The 17,590-nt window shown below is 43.5% G+C and overlaps 1 protein-coding gene across 1 annotated transcript in view; it reads right to left on the bottom strand.

Annotated features, from left to right (window-relative positions):
- The window catches only part of AFAP1 (actin filament associated protein 1), a 160,323-nt gene that overhangs the window by 29,062 nt on the left and 113,671 nt on the right, over positions 1–17,590 (bottom strand). Inside the window, exons 7-10 of the mRNA XM_018554969.1 lie at positions 13,083–13,175; positions 12,641–12,722; positions 2,195–2,344; positions 919–1,130 (exon numbers count right to left, since the gene is read on the bottom strand). Coding sequence (XP_018410471.1) covers positions 919–1,130; positions 2,195–2,344; positions 12,641–12,722; positions 13,083–13,175 — 537 coding nt within the window. The remainder of the gene's footprint in view (positions 1–918; positions 1,131–2,194; positions 2,345–12,640; positions 12,723–13,082; positions 13,176–17,590) is intronic.

Here is a 17,590-nt window from a genome sequence, read left to right as displayed (position 1 = left end):
CCAACAGACGCTCATGCAAAATATAAACCCGGGCTTCATGTGTCTCCTGCAAATGGATTTGAAGGTCCCTAGTCTGTCCTTTAATACAATTAGCAAAGTGTGCCAATTCCTGCAATGACTAATTTGTGCATTTCCTTAATGTACCATTCTCACTTTCCCACTGTAAAACTAAATGGTACTGAGGTTTTCAAGGCCAAAGAGTAAAAGCAGTCCGGGTGTAAAATAAATAAATAAAACCAAGCCAGATTTGTGTACATGACTAAAGCCTGCCAAGTACTTCTGAATGCCAAGTCAATCCTTCTAGTAAATGCTAGAAATGCCAGACCTCCTGCCAGTAGGCATAGCAGATTACACACTTCCAAGTGCTTGTTGTGGCAGGAAAGTTCCTTCTGCACCTGCTTTGATACCTGAGGGGGTATGGACACATAGTTTAGCGTGACATGGATAGGCCTTCCAAGCACTGAAAATCTGCTACTGAACATCACATATGTTTTCAGAGGTATCTCCACTCTGGAAAACAGAGAACAGCCCTGGAGGAGCTCTGCCGTACAGGTGACCTAAGTGAAGGGTAGTAGAATGGTGCCAGTGGGAATCCTGGGTATGGGTATGAATGCCTATTGCTTTCATAATACAGGGACAATGTGCTCAAGTTTCCCTGTGTAGAAAAGTTCATAGAAAATAGTGGCAGTGAAAAATTTACAAAAATACAATAATCAACATTTCCACACTTTAAATCACCTCTGCACAGGAAGTACTTTAAAAAGCTTATCCAAAACTTTCCGTACATAATAGGCTCAATCCACAAAGCTGGTTAATTTCTAAAAAACTGTGGGTGACAAGGGCTCTGTGTGTCATTACATGAAGTAGTTTACCTAATTTAAGATAGAAACACCCTTTAACAATCATGAGCGCACTCACCTCCAGTACAGCCACCTCTTGTCCATTCCGCAGCAGTCGGAACGCCAGTGGGTGTTTAGAGTCGAGGCCAGTATTAACTTCGCACCCTCGAAGAGGTATGGAGACTATGTGTGTTTTCAGGTCAGTCCTGTCCTTGTGGAAGATGAGTTTGTGGTCCTTCACCCGACACCAGCGTTCTCTCCAGCGGTTGTTGCTGAGGACATTTAGATATCCTAGTATGAAACAACACAAATTGAATACATAGACAACTACCTTTGTTACCCATATGTAGAAGACTGGAAGGTATATGTGGAATATAGTGTGAAAGTCTAGGCAGATCTAGGTAGACTTCTGCAGATCTAGCTTTGGAATAAAGTGATGGACTTGACTAATATTTTCAAGAATCAGAGTGCTGTTCCCTTCTCATAAAAGAGGTGTCCATAGTGTTCGCTGGGCCATAGTGATAAGCACTCTCAGGACACCAGAATGTGATAAATGAAAGCTCTGGTCAAAAAAAAACCTGTGCGTTTAACACTAAATGTAAAGTAGATGTAAACCCGACTCCAGTTCCATTTAGTTTCTTAAAGCATGTATCATATACATTTGCCATTTTTGGTTAAGAAAATACTTTTTTTCCACTTAATTTATCCTTTGTTGCATATCAGTACTGCTAATCTGCAGCCTCTTTGCAGTCACTTCCTGTCTACATGCACCCCAGCACTACACCATTTTTTTAAGGACAGGTTCCCCCGATGGTAGCAACAGTGGACAGTGCAATGCAACCATCAAGAATGCATGCAGTCTCCGCTGGGTGAGTGTGTGACAACACAGGAGCAAAACTGGGAGATAGGGACAGAGTTGTCACTCTTAAAGAAGAAGTGCCTGGACATGGATCTTCAAGGCAGGATGATCAGTTATCTTAATAAATTGTACAGATTTTGAAATTACAATAACATGTTAAAGCTGGGTATACATAATTGGGTACACCCTAAATAAGGTATGTTATGTGTTCCTTCTCTGCTTTAAAATCACTGGAAGTCAAGGTGTCAAGCTGGATGCCAAGCTGCATTTGTGAGAGACTTTACGTAGTGGTTCATCAGCATCAGAGAATAGGCTAATGGTCCTCTCACAACATAATAGTTTAGAGGGGAAGGAAAAGTTACTAAGATGCAAATATAACTGCAAAAGCTGCAATCTTTTTTTAAGCCCACTGGAACATTTACATGGGCCTCTCCTAAGTGCAATGTAATGAACCATACAAGAGAAGTTTAATTCTGATCTGTATAGGAGAACTCACCACAAGTTGGGACATCCTCTTCTGCCGATGACGTCTGCTCATCTGTACTGGGCTTCTTCTTCCCCAGACCAATTATTTTGGTGATCTTCTTTCCTGTTACTTTAGTTACTACACCTTTAGGCTCAGCTTTTGAACTTTTTTTCCTTTTCACTACAGCAGGAAAAAAATGTATTATTAAAAATATTCAGCATTCCAGTTTACTGCACAATCCACAAAACAAGAAAGACCTTTTTTAATAAAGTGTAATTAACTAAGACACTAAAAAGTGTATCCAAGCCAACACTTACTTATGTTTTGACAATATTTTCTGGCATCTAGGCTTTGACTTACCGTATTTTAATGATGACATGTAATCAAATGTTACCTTAAAACCTATCTCCAAATAAAAAAAACAAAATCCTATGGCAGTGGGGCTAACCTCACACTACAGTGAGCAGTTAAGCTCATTAATGTCTAGGGCTAGGGGTATGGTGTAGAGGACTTTTACTTACCTGATCCCCGCTCCCCTCGACAGTTGGAGCTCACCTCTCTCCACTTCGACTCGTGGACTGTTCTTCTGTATCCTCACGTATATTGCTGAGCTATGGGGCCCTGCATTGTGCATGATGTCAGCATGCCTCCGACCAACAATCAACAGTATGTTTTCAGAGGATACATTGGAGCAGCCAGATATAGAGCGGAAGACTGTATCATTGATATACAACTATAATCTTACTGCCCTGGAATTCCTTCAGCATGATAACTCTGCATGGCTTCAAGTTCTCTGTTACCAGTTAGTCTGAGCAGCTCATGCAGCAGTATCAAACTTCATGCATACTGTTCAGCCACATACCATGTGCTATCACCCACTTACTCTCAGTAAGAACATCATATGGATGACACACACGCACCAACCCACCCACCAGCCATTCACATGATGTAAAAAAAATCATGATTCATCAGACCAGGCCACCTTCTTCTATTGCTCCGTGGTCCAGTTCAGATGTTCATTTGCCCATTGTAGGTGCTTTAGGCAGTGGACAGGGGTCAGCATGGACACCCTGACACAACAAACCGCAATACATGTGTGTTCAGACACCTTTCTATTGGAACGATCATTAACTTTTTTAGCAATTTGAGCTACAGTAGCTCTTCTATTACATCGGGATACACAGGCCAGCCTTCGCTCCCAATGTGAATTACTGAGCCTTGGGCACCCATGGCCCTGTCGCTGGTTCACTGGTTTTACTTCCTTCGACCAATGTTGGTAGGTCCTGACCACTGCAGACTGGGAACATCCAACAAGAGCTACAGTTTTGGAATAGCTCTGACTCGCTCGTCTAGCTATCACAATTTGGCCCTTGTCAAAGTCGCTCAGATCCTTACACGAGGCCCTATTTTCTACTTCCAGCACACCAACACCAGGGACCAAATGTTCAGAGGTCTAGTGGAGCCCATGCCTTGACGGGTCAGGGCTGTTTTGGGGGGCCTACTCAATATTAGGCGGGTGGTCATAATGTTATGGCTGATCGGTGTATGATGCAATAAAATTGGATTTTATTGTAAGGTCACAACCTGCAACACTACCATATACAAAACCTTAATGGTGCTGGTAAAAAGACACATCCGATCAGTTGAAATGGGGAACAGAAAAGTTTTCCTTTCTTTTAGATTGAATATAGGAGACTCAAAGCCCCTTGTATGTATTTATGTAACTGTTGGAAGGAGATGAAGTTGCAATCTGTGCTCAAATAGCCAAATACTCAGATAATATGAAACACGTGATTAGTCAGACACTAATAAATAAACTGCCACACTTTCCCACAGTAATCTCATTTTCTGCGGTACTATGTGAAGTGTCCGGTGCCTACAATGTGTGCCATGGATCAGCTCCAGTAATACTGCAATAAAAAGGAATGCCTGGCACCCGCTTTTCTTGGCCCACAGCTTTTATTACCATAAAAGCAGAGAATTTCAGAATGGCTAAACAATATGTCACTGGCTGCACCACCTTTTATATGGACTGCCCAGGCCACAATACTGTGCATGCTCTGTTACTATTTTGTAATCATTCTTTTAATTCTTATTTAATTCTGACCATTGAAGAAATCAAAATTAAAATTCAGAAATGTTTTTAAAAAATGAATGTTGAAAGTAGCATTTAATGCAGACTGGTCTTGTTACACCAATCTAATAAAAAAAAAAAAACATAAAATAATAAAAATCATTAAAACACACAAGTAAATCTTATTTGTTGTGGTGGCTGATCTCCAGTACACTCAGCAGGCAGGTCTTTACTTGAACTCCGGAGCCTTGACATGTTACAGCTCCTTCCCTCAAGTAGAAAGGGACCCACATTACAGGAAGGGAGGGTTAGGTGTCCGAGCTTTGACTTGGAGATATAGTGGAGGCCTGCCTTCTGAGTGTGCTCAGGCTACCGGCTCTGGGGCCAAAACAACAATCTGTTCACAACTAAAGATATACCGACAACCAAAGTTTCCCACTACAAGGGATATCTCGTACATCGGTGCTAACTTTGGATCTTATATTGACTGTCAAAGGGGATTTCCTGTTTTTGTTCTAGTGGGGTTCCCCTATATGGTTCAATATCACAACTAAAGATACACACGTAAAAACCTTACAATTTACCTAAAGCTAAACGTTTTTGTTTTTAATTTGGATAGAATAGGGATATTTTTCCCCTCTGTGCTCCATTGGGAAGCTTTCCTTTTACCTCTGGTCCCATTGACATAACGGGAAGTGAGATGGCATCTCTCCAAAATGGGGAAAAAATCCCCTTTTAAACAGCTGTCACAGGAAAATTTCTCCTCACCTCCTGTTCCAGTAACAGTTACAAAATTCTGGATCTCCCATTACTTTCTGCCCTGGTGACAGTGGTCATTAGGACAAATGGAGAGGGTTAATCTCTTCAGCAGGGACACATACAGCAATACCAAAAAAATCTAACAGAGGTTCTAAAACATCCCTAATATCCAAAACTGAAAAACTAAGGCTTTGACTGTAGATATACTTTTCATGTCCTGGGATTTCGAATGATATCTTCACTTTACAGTAAACGAAGAGGACATTCTCAGTTACAATATTGCAAGGATTGCCTAAGCAGTTCCCTGGTTGTCTTATTGCCTGGAGCTACGCTTTAATAAGTTTTCATACAATATTTTATCTGTCTAGTTATCCATATTTATGATTTGTGGCTCAGGTCCTGATAGAATATATTATTGGTGGATGAAGCTTGCTTATAGATTCATTGCTCTCCACTGCATTGGAGGCCATAACATCATTCATATAAGAGCAATGAAAATGCCGCCAACAAGCCTCAGACTGTTCCCAAGGTCACACTTCCCGGGCTGAGAAAACAGAGCTGTGTGATTATTGGTAGAACTGTAACAGAATAAACTGCGGCAAGAAATCAATATGAAGCCCAGGGAGACATTAAGATTTTACAGCAACTGACGGTCCTGGAGGAGATGACAAATTTAATAGCAAGCCTAGCTGGCTTGGCATATATGCTCAAGTCTAACTTCAGATGATGCTTTTGCTCTGTTTGTGCCCATGTAAGGCCTCAGTATTTGGAGGGAGAGTCTATATTTTAGAAAGGTCCTGCAATAACATCAAATTGTATCTCCAATTCATTTTGGGGATCAAAAATTCCCCCTCCATCAGGGCTGGTTATACAACTTGATGTGGCACACTGAACACAGCCATCAGAAACCATGCAATGAGTTTGGTGTACAGAGTAATGTGAATGGGTGCAGATGAGCTGGATTGCAGGTTCAAGATCTAAAAAATGCAGTGGAGGCAACTGCAAACTTTAAGCCTTGAACCTTCTATTCTCTTTTCTTCTTTTCTCTTTGGCAACCTTGGCTTGGTTGCCTCAACTATATCGCACCTGGACCAAGGCATTGAGTCACACATTGTAGATTCCAACCATTACATATGATCTTCTCCTTATTTCGGACTATAAGAACATAGAAAATATCTGAAGAAAACTGACTTGTTGCCGAGGACACTAACACTTTATCTAAACACGCTGCAACACTATACTGGAGCCCTATGAGAAAATATACAGTAGCTCAGGCATGGTGTCAAGTTCCTCGCATCACCTTTCAACATGTCATGGAGTCAATGCCAAGAAGAATCGCAGCAGTATTGAAGGCAAATGGTGGCCCAACGAAGTACTGATGGGGTGGTCATAATAATCTGGCCACTCAGTGTATATACAATTAATTCCTTCGTAGAAACTGAAACCATGATCACACCGCTATGGGGCAACAGTGCTAACGGCTAATCTATTACACAGTTAACAGAGAATTGGGACTGACGATACTGTCCGGTAACATACCACTTTCATTCTAAAGGGGCCGCTATACCACAAAAACGTACTTTCCAAAAAAGGTTAATATAAAAGCTTTGAGGAGATGTATAGAACAAATGATCTGCATATCTATTCTCTTCTAAAAACATTTCTTATACATAAATATCCCTAAGTTGCTACGGTTAAAAGTTATAAAGGGTACTGAAAAACATATTGGTCTCCTGAAATCCCTATAATACTTCTGCTCCGTGGTGCAAGTCACATGGCCAGTGCTGAGACATGGTCACGTGGTCTCTGCTGAAGGATGATCTAGCGCAGTGGTAGGCAACCTTGGCATTTCAGCTGTGATGCATGGCACTCCAACTGCCTATTGGAGTTATGTCCTTGGAGGTCAGAGACTTGCACTGCCTCATGGGACTTGTAGTTCCACAACAGCTGGAGTGCCAAGGTTGTCCACCCCTGATATAGCTGATCTCTGAAAGTCCCCTTTCTTCAATAAATTAATTTAAGTTTATAAAACAATGTGAAATATGCTTAGTGCCCCTTTAAAGTGAATCTGTACTATTAGAAGCCCTCCCTAAGAGTAGACCCCCCACCAGCTCCTGCTCTTATGTGGGACTTTTAGTTTTTAAGGTTTAACAGGTACAGGTTTGCTTTACTATGAGAACCTGTTGAGTAAGGTCAGAGAGTTGCCACAATGAAATTCTATATTTCATTTCCAGGATCCCTATAACATTGTTAATAATCCCTGTAATATGATGGGTTGCAATACCTACATCATGTTTCCTCCTCATTAGAGAAACAACTGATAAGAAGATGGGAAACCCAGTCCAAATCTTTATTTCACATACACTGTTATTACAGGTTTGCTTTACCATGGTAACCGATTGAGTTAGGTCAGTTGGTTGCCACCATGAAATTCTATATTTCATGTTCAGGATCCCTATGTTATTGCTAATAATGCTGTAATATGATGGGCAGCAATAACTACATCATGTTTCCTCCTCATTAGAGAAACAATTGATAAGAAGACGGAAAACCCAGCCCAACTCTACACTGTAATTAGCCAGCAGGATTCCCAAGTCTCTGCTGATAAAGATGTTAGAAATAATTCTTAGTGATGGAAAGACTTTACTGGCTGTGTAAGTTCTACATCACTGTCATTAGCTCACTGTGATGGAATCTGTTGTCATGAAGCCCTGCCAGTTCACAAGTGGCTGCCTCTTTCCAAACTTGCAAATCATATAAAAATTAGTTTAAAGTGACACTAAACTCAGGAGTTAAATCTTAAAAATGCATTCTAGTACCTTAACTATTAACAATAATGTATCTTATTTGTGTATCGCTCGGCTGTAGATCCTCAAATCATCTCTGAATTGGTGCTGACACTGTCCTTCCTTCTGGAGGGTGACTACGTTTGTTCCCCATGGTCCCCGTGTGTGTTGTAAAGTAGTCACCGCTCCAAGCTCGCTCCTGTGATGGACTACAATCTCATATTTAGTTTACTCATTTGTATTGAGATTGTAGTCCATCACGGGAGTGAGCAGTGGCTACTTTACAACACAAACAGGGACCATGGGGAACAGACGTAGCCCCCCTCCAGAAGGAAGGACAGTGTCAGCACCAATTCAGAGATGATTTGAGGATCTACAGCCGAGTCATACACAAATAGGATACATTCTGTTAATATTAAAGGTTTAACTCCTGAGTTTAGTGTCACGTTAAAGCCGAACTTCAGGCCAACAGCAAAATACACACATAGAATCCATATAAAAGAGCTGTTTTACCTGCCATATCAATTTGTATTTCTACCAATCCAGTCCTAAGATTTATATAGCTCTGCTGCACAGCATAGCCCTGCTTGGCAAGGAAAAGGACCTGACCTTATTCTGACGCTATTTCACTTTTACTTACTAAGTCTCCTCTCCACCCCCATCCTCTGACTTGGCAGTGAAAAGAGAAGTAGCACAGTGATAAGCTTATCTCTCTGACACTTTGCTCTCTCCTGCTATCAGCATGCTCCTTGAAAGCACATGAGCTGACTGGCTCCTTGTGCTGCATCTTTGCTGTAAAGGGGCAGCAAATGTCTGATGCCAAGTCAAACTCTGGAACTTACACTGTTTGCATTAAAATATATACATTTAAGGACCTATTAATGATTACAGAGCTGCACTGATCTGTGTCTTTCATATCAGTCTGGAGTTGGCATTAGTTCAAAATATATGCTCACTGAAAACATACATTGCTGCCTGGACCACTGATATCAGAGACGGAGGATGTATGATACGTGTTGATGAAGCCCTACATCCCACACTTGTTGGGAAGCAAGGCCAGACATAGGGAACCAGAGACACACATGGAATACAGCACGGAAGCATTCTGTCTCTAGAGGGAAACAAGAGAACAAGGACTGGAGCTGTACGGAGGCAGGGTGGTCTACCCAGGGGGGGAAGACAAGGAAGTCATTCCATCGCACCAGACTCAGAATGTGGCAGAAAGTCCCATTTAAATCAATCATTCGGCACGAGCTGCTGAGTACACAGAGTCACCTTCGCTTTAAGAAAGACCCAGAGGTGAAAAGTTGAACATGGAAGAGGAAATCTACATGAAGGGAGTTCTATTCCATCCATGGAAAATAAAAAATGTTCCCACCGAACACGGCAATTCTGTGCTAGTGATTTCACCGCAGGGGCTACCGGCACAAGGAAAAGAAAGACAAGGCAATTGTACAAATACAAAATGAATGAATTATGAATAAACAGACCGGAGACCCAAGAGAAACTATTAACACGGGGGTCAGGTTATTGGAAAAGCAGAAGATTGCTGAAATGACGGAAAACATACCAATTAGCTCTTCGGTGCGATAAGTTCCTGACAGCAGGCAGCGCTCCCTCCTGCGACCCCGGACGGACGCGGGAGCGCTGTCATCATGTCGGTGAGGAGGAGAGAAGCCGCCCCGAGGATTGCCTGACTCAATGGCTTCATTTCCACTCGCCCCCACGCAATTTTCACTCGCAATTTGCGAGGGGGCGAGTGGAAATTTTGAGCCCTGATGTAGAGGATATAAGGAAGTACCATCATTGCAGTGGAGCAGAAAACAGGCTCCGGGGACCGAAACAGAAGCCAGTCGGCTCCGCAATTCGGCTGGGTATAACTTTTTTTTGAGGCACCTAGACAAAAATGAGCACTTAGCCCTTGTAGTGAGTGGGGTAACCCCACTGCAAGGGTTAAGAACATTGTTGCCCGGACTTCTGCTTTAAGCTGGCCATACTTTGGCCGAGTCCTGCTGATTCAACTAAAACCTGGAGTGGACCTGTTGGGAAGGGACCAGTGGCGTCACAAGGGGGTTGCGGCCTGCACCCAGGTGACACCAAAATGACTGACAGTCATTTTGGTGTCACCCCCTCAGAAAAGTCGGGCGTTCGGTCATGGATCGAGAGCCCGACAGTTGCAGGAGAGAGGAGGGGACCCGGCGACATACCTCATCCCACCGACTATCCCCTCCTCTCTCTGCAGGCGTCCATCACCAAGATGGCCACCAGCAGGTATCAATAAGATGGCTGCGCATGCACGATGACGTCACGGCGGGGGTCACCCAGTATCCGCTCCGGGTGACACCCGACCTCGGGACACCACTGGTTGCCGGTGTGCCACTGTGAAAACAATAGACCTGTAGGGGGAATTTCCCCATCCAACAGAGAGCATGATATTTACCTGGAAAAGCCTCACTTGTGTAGACATCCCAAAGCCCTGAAACTGATGCTGGGTGCCGCCATCCTGGATGTGACAGCAGCAGCCCCGGCAGGCTCAGAGATGTCACTTAAGTGACAGGCTCAAGCTAGTGCAGGCAACCTCAGCACATCGTCTGTACTGAAACTACAAATCCCATCAAGCCTCTGCCTGTGGAAGCCATGCCTGAGGCTGTCAGTGTATTACAATGGCTTATAGGATTTGTAGTTTCCTCAAAGCTGGAGGGCCAAGGTTGTCTAACCCTGATATAGATGTTCCAATACTTGTCACTGTCCATTACACTGAGCAGACTGGGCTGCTGCCTTCCCTTTAAAGCTGGCCATACACCAGTAGAATGTCAGTAATTACACACACCCAGAAGAGGAGAGGGGCTAGCAGCAAGGAGGGAGGGGGCTGTGCTGGGGAATTGACTTTCCCCAGAGTAGTCATGTTTCATGGGAAGTTCAGAGGGACATTGCAAGTTCATACAAAATATTTGATGGAGGAAAAACCCTTCAAGTAAGCAGATAAAATACTCGATTTGTTGTTTTGTTTAAAAAAACGGAACTCTGTTCTCTTTGTTTTTCCGGTGTCAGGGGTACCCGGGTGTAAGAGGACGCCACTCTGTTTAGACCTGGCTGCCCATAGACTAAAATTGGGCATCTGATCGGGTCTCCCATGTGAAAGGGGCATTAGGCTGTCCATACACACAGCACTCTATTTGTCAGGTGAAATAATCAATATTCAGAACTAGGGAAGCACCGATACCAATGCTAGTACTCGCCCAAATGCTCCGATACCTCCCCCGATACTGGAAGATTTCCTCTGACTGGCAGTGCCATAGGGGAACATAGAGCCGGCTTCCTGGGCAACCAGGAAGCCGGGTGGCAAGTAATGCCCGCCCACCGGCTTCCTGATTGGCCGGGAAGCCGGCTTCATGCTAATTTATAGAGGGGATGAGGTGTAGGGTGAGTAGAGAAGGAAAGAGGCGAATGATTGCTTATGGATGCTCACAGGTGCCAGCTCGATGCTGATTGGCTGGGAAGCCAGCTTACCAGTCAATCAGCATGGAGACGGGTTCCCAGCCAATCAGGAAGCCGGGCGGCGAGCAACGAACCCCGATGGCTGGGAACCCGTCTGTATGCTGGGAAGCCAGCTCCATGCTGATTGGCTGGGAATCCGGTTTCCCGGCCAATCACAATTGAGCCGGCCAAACAACATGGACCCGGCTTCCAGGGCAATCAGGAAGTCGGGCGGCATGTCATTACCCGCCACTCGGCTTCCTGATTGTCTGGGAAGCCGGCTCCATGCCAGTGGAAGCACCTATATCGGTGCTCGGTATCGGCAAGTACCAAAAGCAAAATATCGGTACTCTTTCTCGATGCCGAAAAACTGGTATCGGTGCATCCCTATTCAGAACAAATCTTACTATTAGTGATTTTTAATACCACTGATATCTCACTTGACTGAATTTCTGAATGAAATCAAAGACGTTAGCGATGAGATCGGTTGGGAAATTGTATTATTTTTAAGGCTTTTGTGTCATCTATGGGAGCAATCAGCTGTTTCTGGAACTAGTGATTTCAGTTTACTTTGGAGTTACCATTTGTGTTGCACTATTTGATCATTTAAATTAATATTAAACTCTCAAACTTTTTCAATAATGAATCCGGATCAAACAAATATACATTTACCCAGCAAAGTATTTCTTTATATTTTTGCCCAAACACTTACAGTAATCATGTTTCCAAACAGCTCCAACTCTCTCATCTCAGCTTCCCTAAACTTCCTGTACATTACAAGATCACAAGGGAGGGAAATGTCTTGCCCTGCTGCGCATTTGGGGAGACACATGCAGCTTACTAGCACACACTAGGGTGGCTCCATAGGACTTTGCAAGGGAAAGGAGCCACCCTAAAACAGGATATCAGGGCCAGTGCCCAGGGGACCAGCTGATTCTGATGGAAACTAAAAAACTTTTAAACATCAAGGAGCAGCATTCATTGTAAGTGATTTCATCAGCATTTGAAAGAGCGTAAAAAACATTTGATTTTAAGATCACTTTAAGAAATGTGTTTGATTAAAACTACTGGATGAAGTAGTTGATCACATGAAAAACTGTTGTGTGTATGGTCAGCATAACACTCATAGGAGGCATTGGCTTTCCTCATGCAACACGGCTGCACTGCCCTGAAGACTGAGAGACATAAATTAAAAACAGAAAATGATCGGGCCCCCAATTATTTTCCATCTTTTCAGCAGGCAACACACATTGTAAGGCTTGCAAAACAATTTCCATCTTTCCCAAATGACTCTCAGCATTATATCAAATGGGCGTTGAGTCAACCAACTAAGGCACCATTATGGGGGATGTATATTCAGACAAAATAATACAGGCATACCAGGCTCTTTTCCATTGACAACCGCAGTGCCGTTCTCAGCATGACATTCCCCATCAGAGCTGGGTCTCTCTGTTGACAGTTTCTGGAACAAAAACATATGAATAATATTTATCATGTCTTAGGTATTACATTATGAAATAGAATGAACCATTCCTATAATCTGGCTACAGACTATGCTAGTGGCTACTTTACAACACACACGGGGACCATGGGGAACAAAAGTAGCCCCCCGCCAGAAGGAAGGACAGTGTCAGCACCAATTCAGAGATGATTTGAGGATCTACAGCCAAGTGATACACAAATAAGATACAGCATTGGTAATAGTTAGGGGACTTGAATGTATTTTTAAGATTTAACTACTGGGTTTAGTGTCACTTTAGTTCTGCTTTACGACACTGCATACAACTTCGAGTTCATATTGTGGTAGACGTGTGCTCTATACCTTTTCCAGTTCTGTCTTTGGTAGTGGAGAGCTTGAAGACTGCCCATCCGAGTCCACAGGTCCGCTAAAGCTGCTGCACACTTCTTTTATCACCTGCAACAAATACATCAGCCAAACGTTAGAAACAATACAAAAGTACAGAGTGATAAGATCTAACCTGTAACCAAGGCTAAAATTCATTGATATGGCACCCATAAGCCTGGATGAATCTTAAAGGAGAACTATGAGGGGAGTGCTTTTCACTCCCCTCATAGTTCTAGCCGACCTGTGACAATGAGACTGTCACAGGCCGGCTCAGTAGATCGGGAGGTGAGCAAACACATACCGGCGTTCGCTCACCTCTCGATCCTGTCACGGCTCTCTGCCGTGACAGGGGAGGGGCTGCAAACAATTCTGCCAGAGATCTTGTTAGGTACTGAGCTGATAACTTCATGTGCTCTCTGCCTCTGCTGGCTGTCATCAGCATTGTTCCCGGTTCTCTCAAATCAAAGTAAGCAATTTAAGTACAGAAGAGGAACCTGTACAACTGTGCAAGACTGAAAGGGAAGGCCGGAGTTCAAAGTTAAGTGTTTTACTTGACGTTTGCCAGTGAAAACAAATGTCATGGCCATCATTTTTTTTTCTTGGGTCCTGTTGGTGGCTTTAACATTGTCAGAATGTGCTGACATCTAACAAAAGGCACACATGACCAATCTAAACAAAAACACGAGATACCACAAAACACAAGATTAATTGGTCTCCATCACACAGGGCTCGGTAATTAGGGGGGAAAATGCCCAAAATCAACAAACACACATTGACGCAACCTCTTCCACAGATCATAATGATCTAATTAGTACAGCCACAATAGTTTGGAGAATGCAGGGAACACTGTGCAGAATGTATACTTTGGCAGATAATGGGAGAACGTGTGGCCAGCAGATGCAGCATATGGTGAGGGCTACAGGTGTCTAAACATGATCCAGAAGTGCTTAGCAATTACAGAATGCCACATATCATGAGGTCAGCATCTTACTATGACCCAAATACAGGTCAATGACTGACTGTACTATAGGGGGGCACCAGAGTACAGGTTATCAGAGACCACAGCAGAAAGTCACGGGGTAAATTATTTTTTGGGAGTCCCCCACCATTTAACACAATGTTGTCTGAAGTAATTGGAGATAGCTTTTAATACAATGGGGTATGTCTTCTTTTTTCATTACGCCAAGCATGTTTACCTCTGCAAAACCGGTTACTTCCTTTGCTAGCCATACCCATGTAGATTTCTCCTGTTCAGCTCCATGGCCTGAATGAGAGAATTTACTCAATTGCATCCACATTTAACAGCCATCTCCATCTGCGGCTGTTTAAATACCCAAACTGTCACTGCATCTGATAGAATACAGTCAATGAGGGGCCAACAAATTTTCACCTGGCTCCTTTGAGTCTCAAATTGAGTTTAGTCGAGTGGTGGTAACGGGGCCACCAATGGCACATATTTTGGGCAATTCAGCAGAAATCAGCCCAAATTCAAACCCTTCATGGATAGCTAGAATGAATAAAGTCCATTGCATGGAGGAATCCCTTTGGCAGGTAGACCAGCATGGATGGAGGAATCCCTGTGGGGGGTAAAGTAGCATGGATGGAGGAATCCTTGTGGGGGGCAAAGTAGCATGTGACTGCTGGATACCCAAACAGCACATGCATCTGATTGGCTCCGAATTTTTGTATCGCCTCCTTCGCCAAAAGTCGATCGAAAAATTGATTTATGTCCAGCAGGGGGGTTCAGACAGGACCACCCATGGTCTGAATCTCGAGCAGTGTATGGCCAGCTTTACCCACAGCTGCCTCACTGCAAATTCAAATCTGGCAGTCCTGGAAGGAGACATACGGTTCCATGAGAAGAGAAATGGCCACTGCACACTTAATACCAAGCACATCAGCGAATAAAAAAAACGCTTACTAAAATAACTTTGTGAATTTACAAATCTCATTGTCCATCTTTCCTCCTCAGTTGTCCATCTTTGTGACCTGATGTATAGACCTCTACAAAATGTACTATTTAATGCCCACTTGAGTGCTGATGTTCCGCAGACATCTCTTACATACTTGTTTCAGGTCAGTGACTCTAAAAGTATTAAAACTAGAGACAGACATTCAACTAACATTTCCAGAAGGAGGGCAGCAATTCAAAGATCCCAACTGTGCCTCATTTGGAGGGACTGCCCCTCTTGGAACTAAATCCCTCAATCCCTCGTTTCACCTCTGTTGTCCCTCTTTTTACTCTGATGTATAGACCTCTGTAGAAGGCACTTTTCATTTTACACCAAACAAATACATTCCAAGTGCACCATAACAAAAGAAGTTCAAAGCATTACAGTTCATTTTCCTTGGACAGCAGCCGCAGCTTGAATAATAAAGCCTGTCCTCTGCCAGAATGCTGTAGAGAAGGTCCCTTGGGCAGAAACAGTGGTCTCCTGCAATGGTCCCACATGTTCCCTTATTGTCAGAGCTAGAGCTCCCCAATCAGCAGGGACCAAGGGCTTTGTTGATGCAGCACCATAGATCTGATTTAGCAGGATGGGGGCATGGGTGTTGAACCTCTGTAGAAAGACAACTGCTTCCCTACAGAGAGCAAGGGTCCTTCCCTGCAGCATGCTGGCAGGTAACAGTCTTTTCTACTCAAGCTGTGGTGGCTTTCTAAACAAAGCAAACCGTAGGACTCACCTTTTGCTTTGATGCCCCTGATATTGTATTTAGTTCATTTTATACTAACAGAGTCTTAAATAGTGCAATTTTAGAGGTCAAAAAGGGACAACTGAGGAGGAAAGGGGGACAAATTGGAATCCCAAAGAGGGACTGTTCATTCAAATGAGAGCTAGTGATTGCTGCCCTCCTTCTGGAAATGTTAGTTGCTCGGCTGTCTCTGGTTTCAACACTTTTTGAGTCACTCACCTAAAACAATGAACTAATGTGGATGCTAACTGCACACCTTAGAGCTATCTGACCATTGGTGATAGGTTAGGTGCTGGAAGTGAACGCTATGGATGGTGCCGTGCAGATACTCAGGAATGTGGCGATAGGTCACCAGCACTAAGTCACTTAATGTGCAAGAGAGAGTATAGTAATCTCTCTTGCATATTAACTAATTGAGTGCTGGTGACCTATTGCCACATTCCTTAAACAAGTCTGCAGAACATCAGAACCGCGCACTTATGGGCGGGTAAGGTAGGGTCTTATCCACCTAATAGAGTGGGCTACCGATTAACTTTTTCAGCAATGTCAGCCTATGTTCTGGGATAGAAACAAGAGGCTGTGCAGGAATATAAATATGCAGAGTCAGTACAAAGAGTATTGAAAATACATTCACACGTTCTTTCCTGTTGAGGCAGGAAAAAAAACTTTTTCCATACACAGAAGATAATGTACAGCATATTTCCGGGATAGAAGCAAAGGTCCACTTAGGATCATTTCGTTTTCCCATAGTCAGTCTCATGGAAGCAGCCATAAATAGGACCGTGTTGGTCTTTAAGACAATTATTTATACTAGCCACATGAGTATTTCTTAAATTGTCTTTTTTTATCAGATTAAACATTCCTGAGTTTTTGGCTGGGTCCCGCTTGTTTGTCTTGCTGACTCAGCGCTCAACTGTGAACACAGCCAGTTCCTCTCTACCCCACAGACAGCTTCAATCTCAGCTCAGCTGGCAACACAAAGCTCATTCTGTGTTAACTGCACAAGGGCTCTGATTAAATATATGTGATGAGCAGGAGATCTGGCTAAGGCACAATATGTTCTAGGCACTGTAGAGAGCCAGCACGAGTCCTTAGTGATCCAAAGTTTCTGCCCAAAAGACTTCAAATTGGTTAAAGAAGCAGTAAATCACAATCACTGAGCAGCACTACTAAGCACAAAAACACAACTTTTAAACCTTATACAGCTGGCCAAACATTGGTAATTTTTTCTCGTTCAGCCCTGAAGGGTGAAAGAAAAAAAACAACTCTAGATTGCCCCATCCACGGGGATGGGGAAATCTCCCCTGCTGGGCTATTGTATTCCGACAGCCAGTGACCACAGCTGTTAGAATGCCTGAATAGTGACTGCAGATACTGTTGGGCTCATGATTTTCGCCCTGGTTCCTTCAACAAAAGTCGACTGAAAAAACTATTTTTGTGGTATAGACAGGGCCGCCCAAAGCTCGGATTTGCTGACTCAGCCAAAATGCAAGCAGTTTATGGCCAGTTTTAACAGATGTCGTTAAGATTATTTTTATTACTTTACCTAAAGTACACCTAAAGCTGGCCATATACTGCTGACTCAGCTCAAATTCAAGCAATGTGTGGCCCCCTCAGGATCCCCTTTCTCCACGTCAGAATACCCAAGCAGTTGGCTGCAGTCGCTGTTTGGCTGGGAATTTTCGAACCGGTTCCTACTTGATTTCTGAATGTCGACGGAGGAAATCAGTTGCATGTAGCATCCAGTAAGTGCATCCAATCAGCTGCTCCAATCACTAGGTGGGTATTCT

This window comes from Nanorana parkeri, unplaced genomic scaffold (assembly GCF_000935625.1).
Source record: "Nanorana parkeri isolate BGI_ZX_2015 unplaced genomic scaffold, ASM93562v1 scaffold180, whole genome shotgun sequence".
Lineage (NCBI taxonomy): Eukaryota > Metazoa > Chordata > Amphibia > Anura > Dicroglossidae > Nanorana > Nanorana parkeri.
The sequence above is the reverse complement of the archived record's forward strand: the minus strand, read 5'-3'. Positions and strand labels throughout refer to the sequence as shown.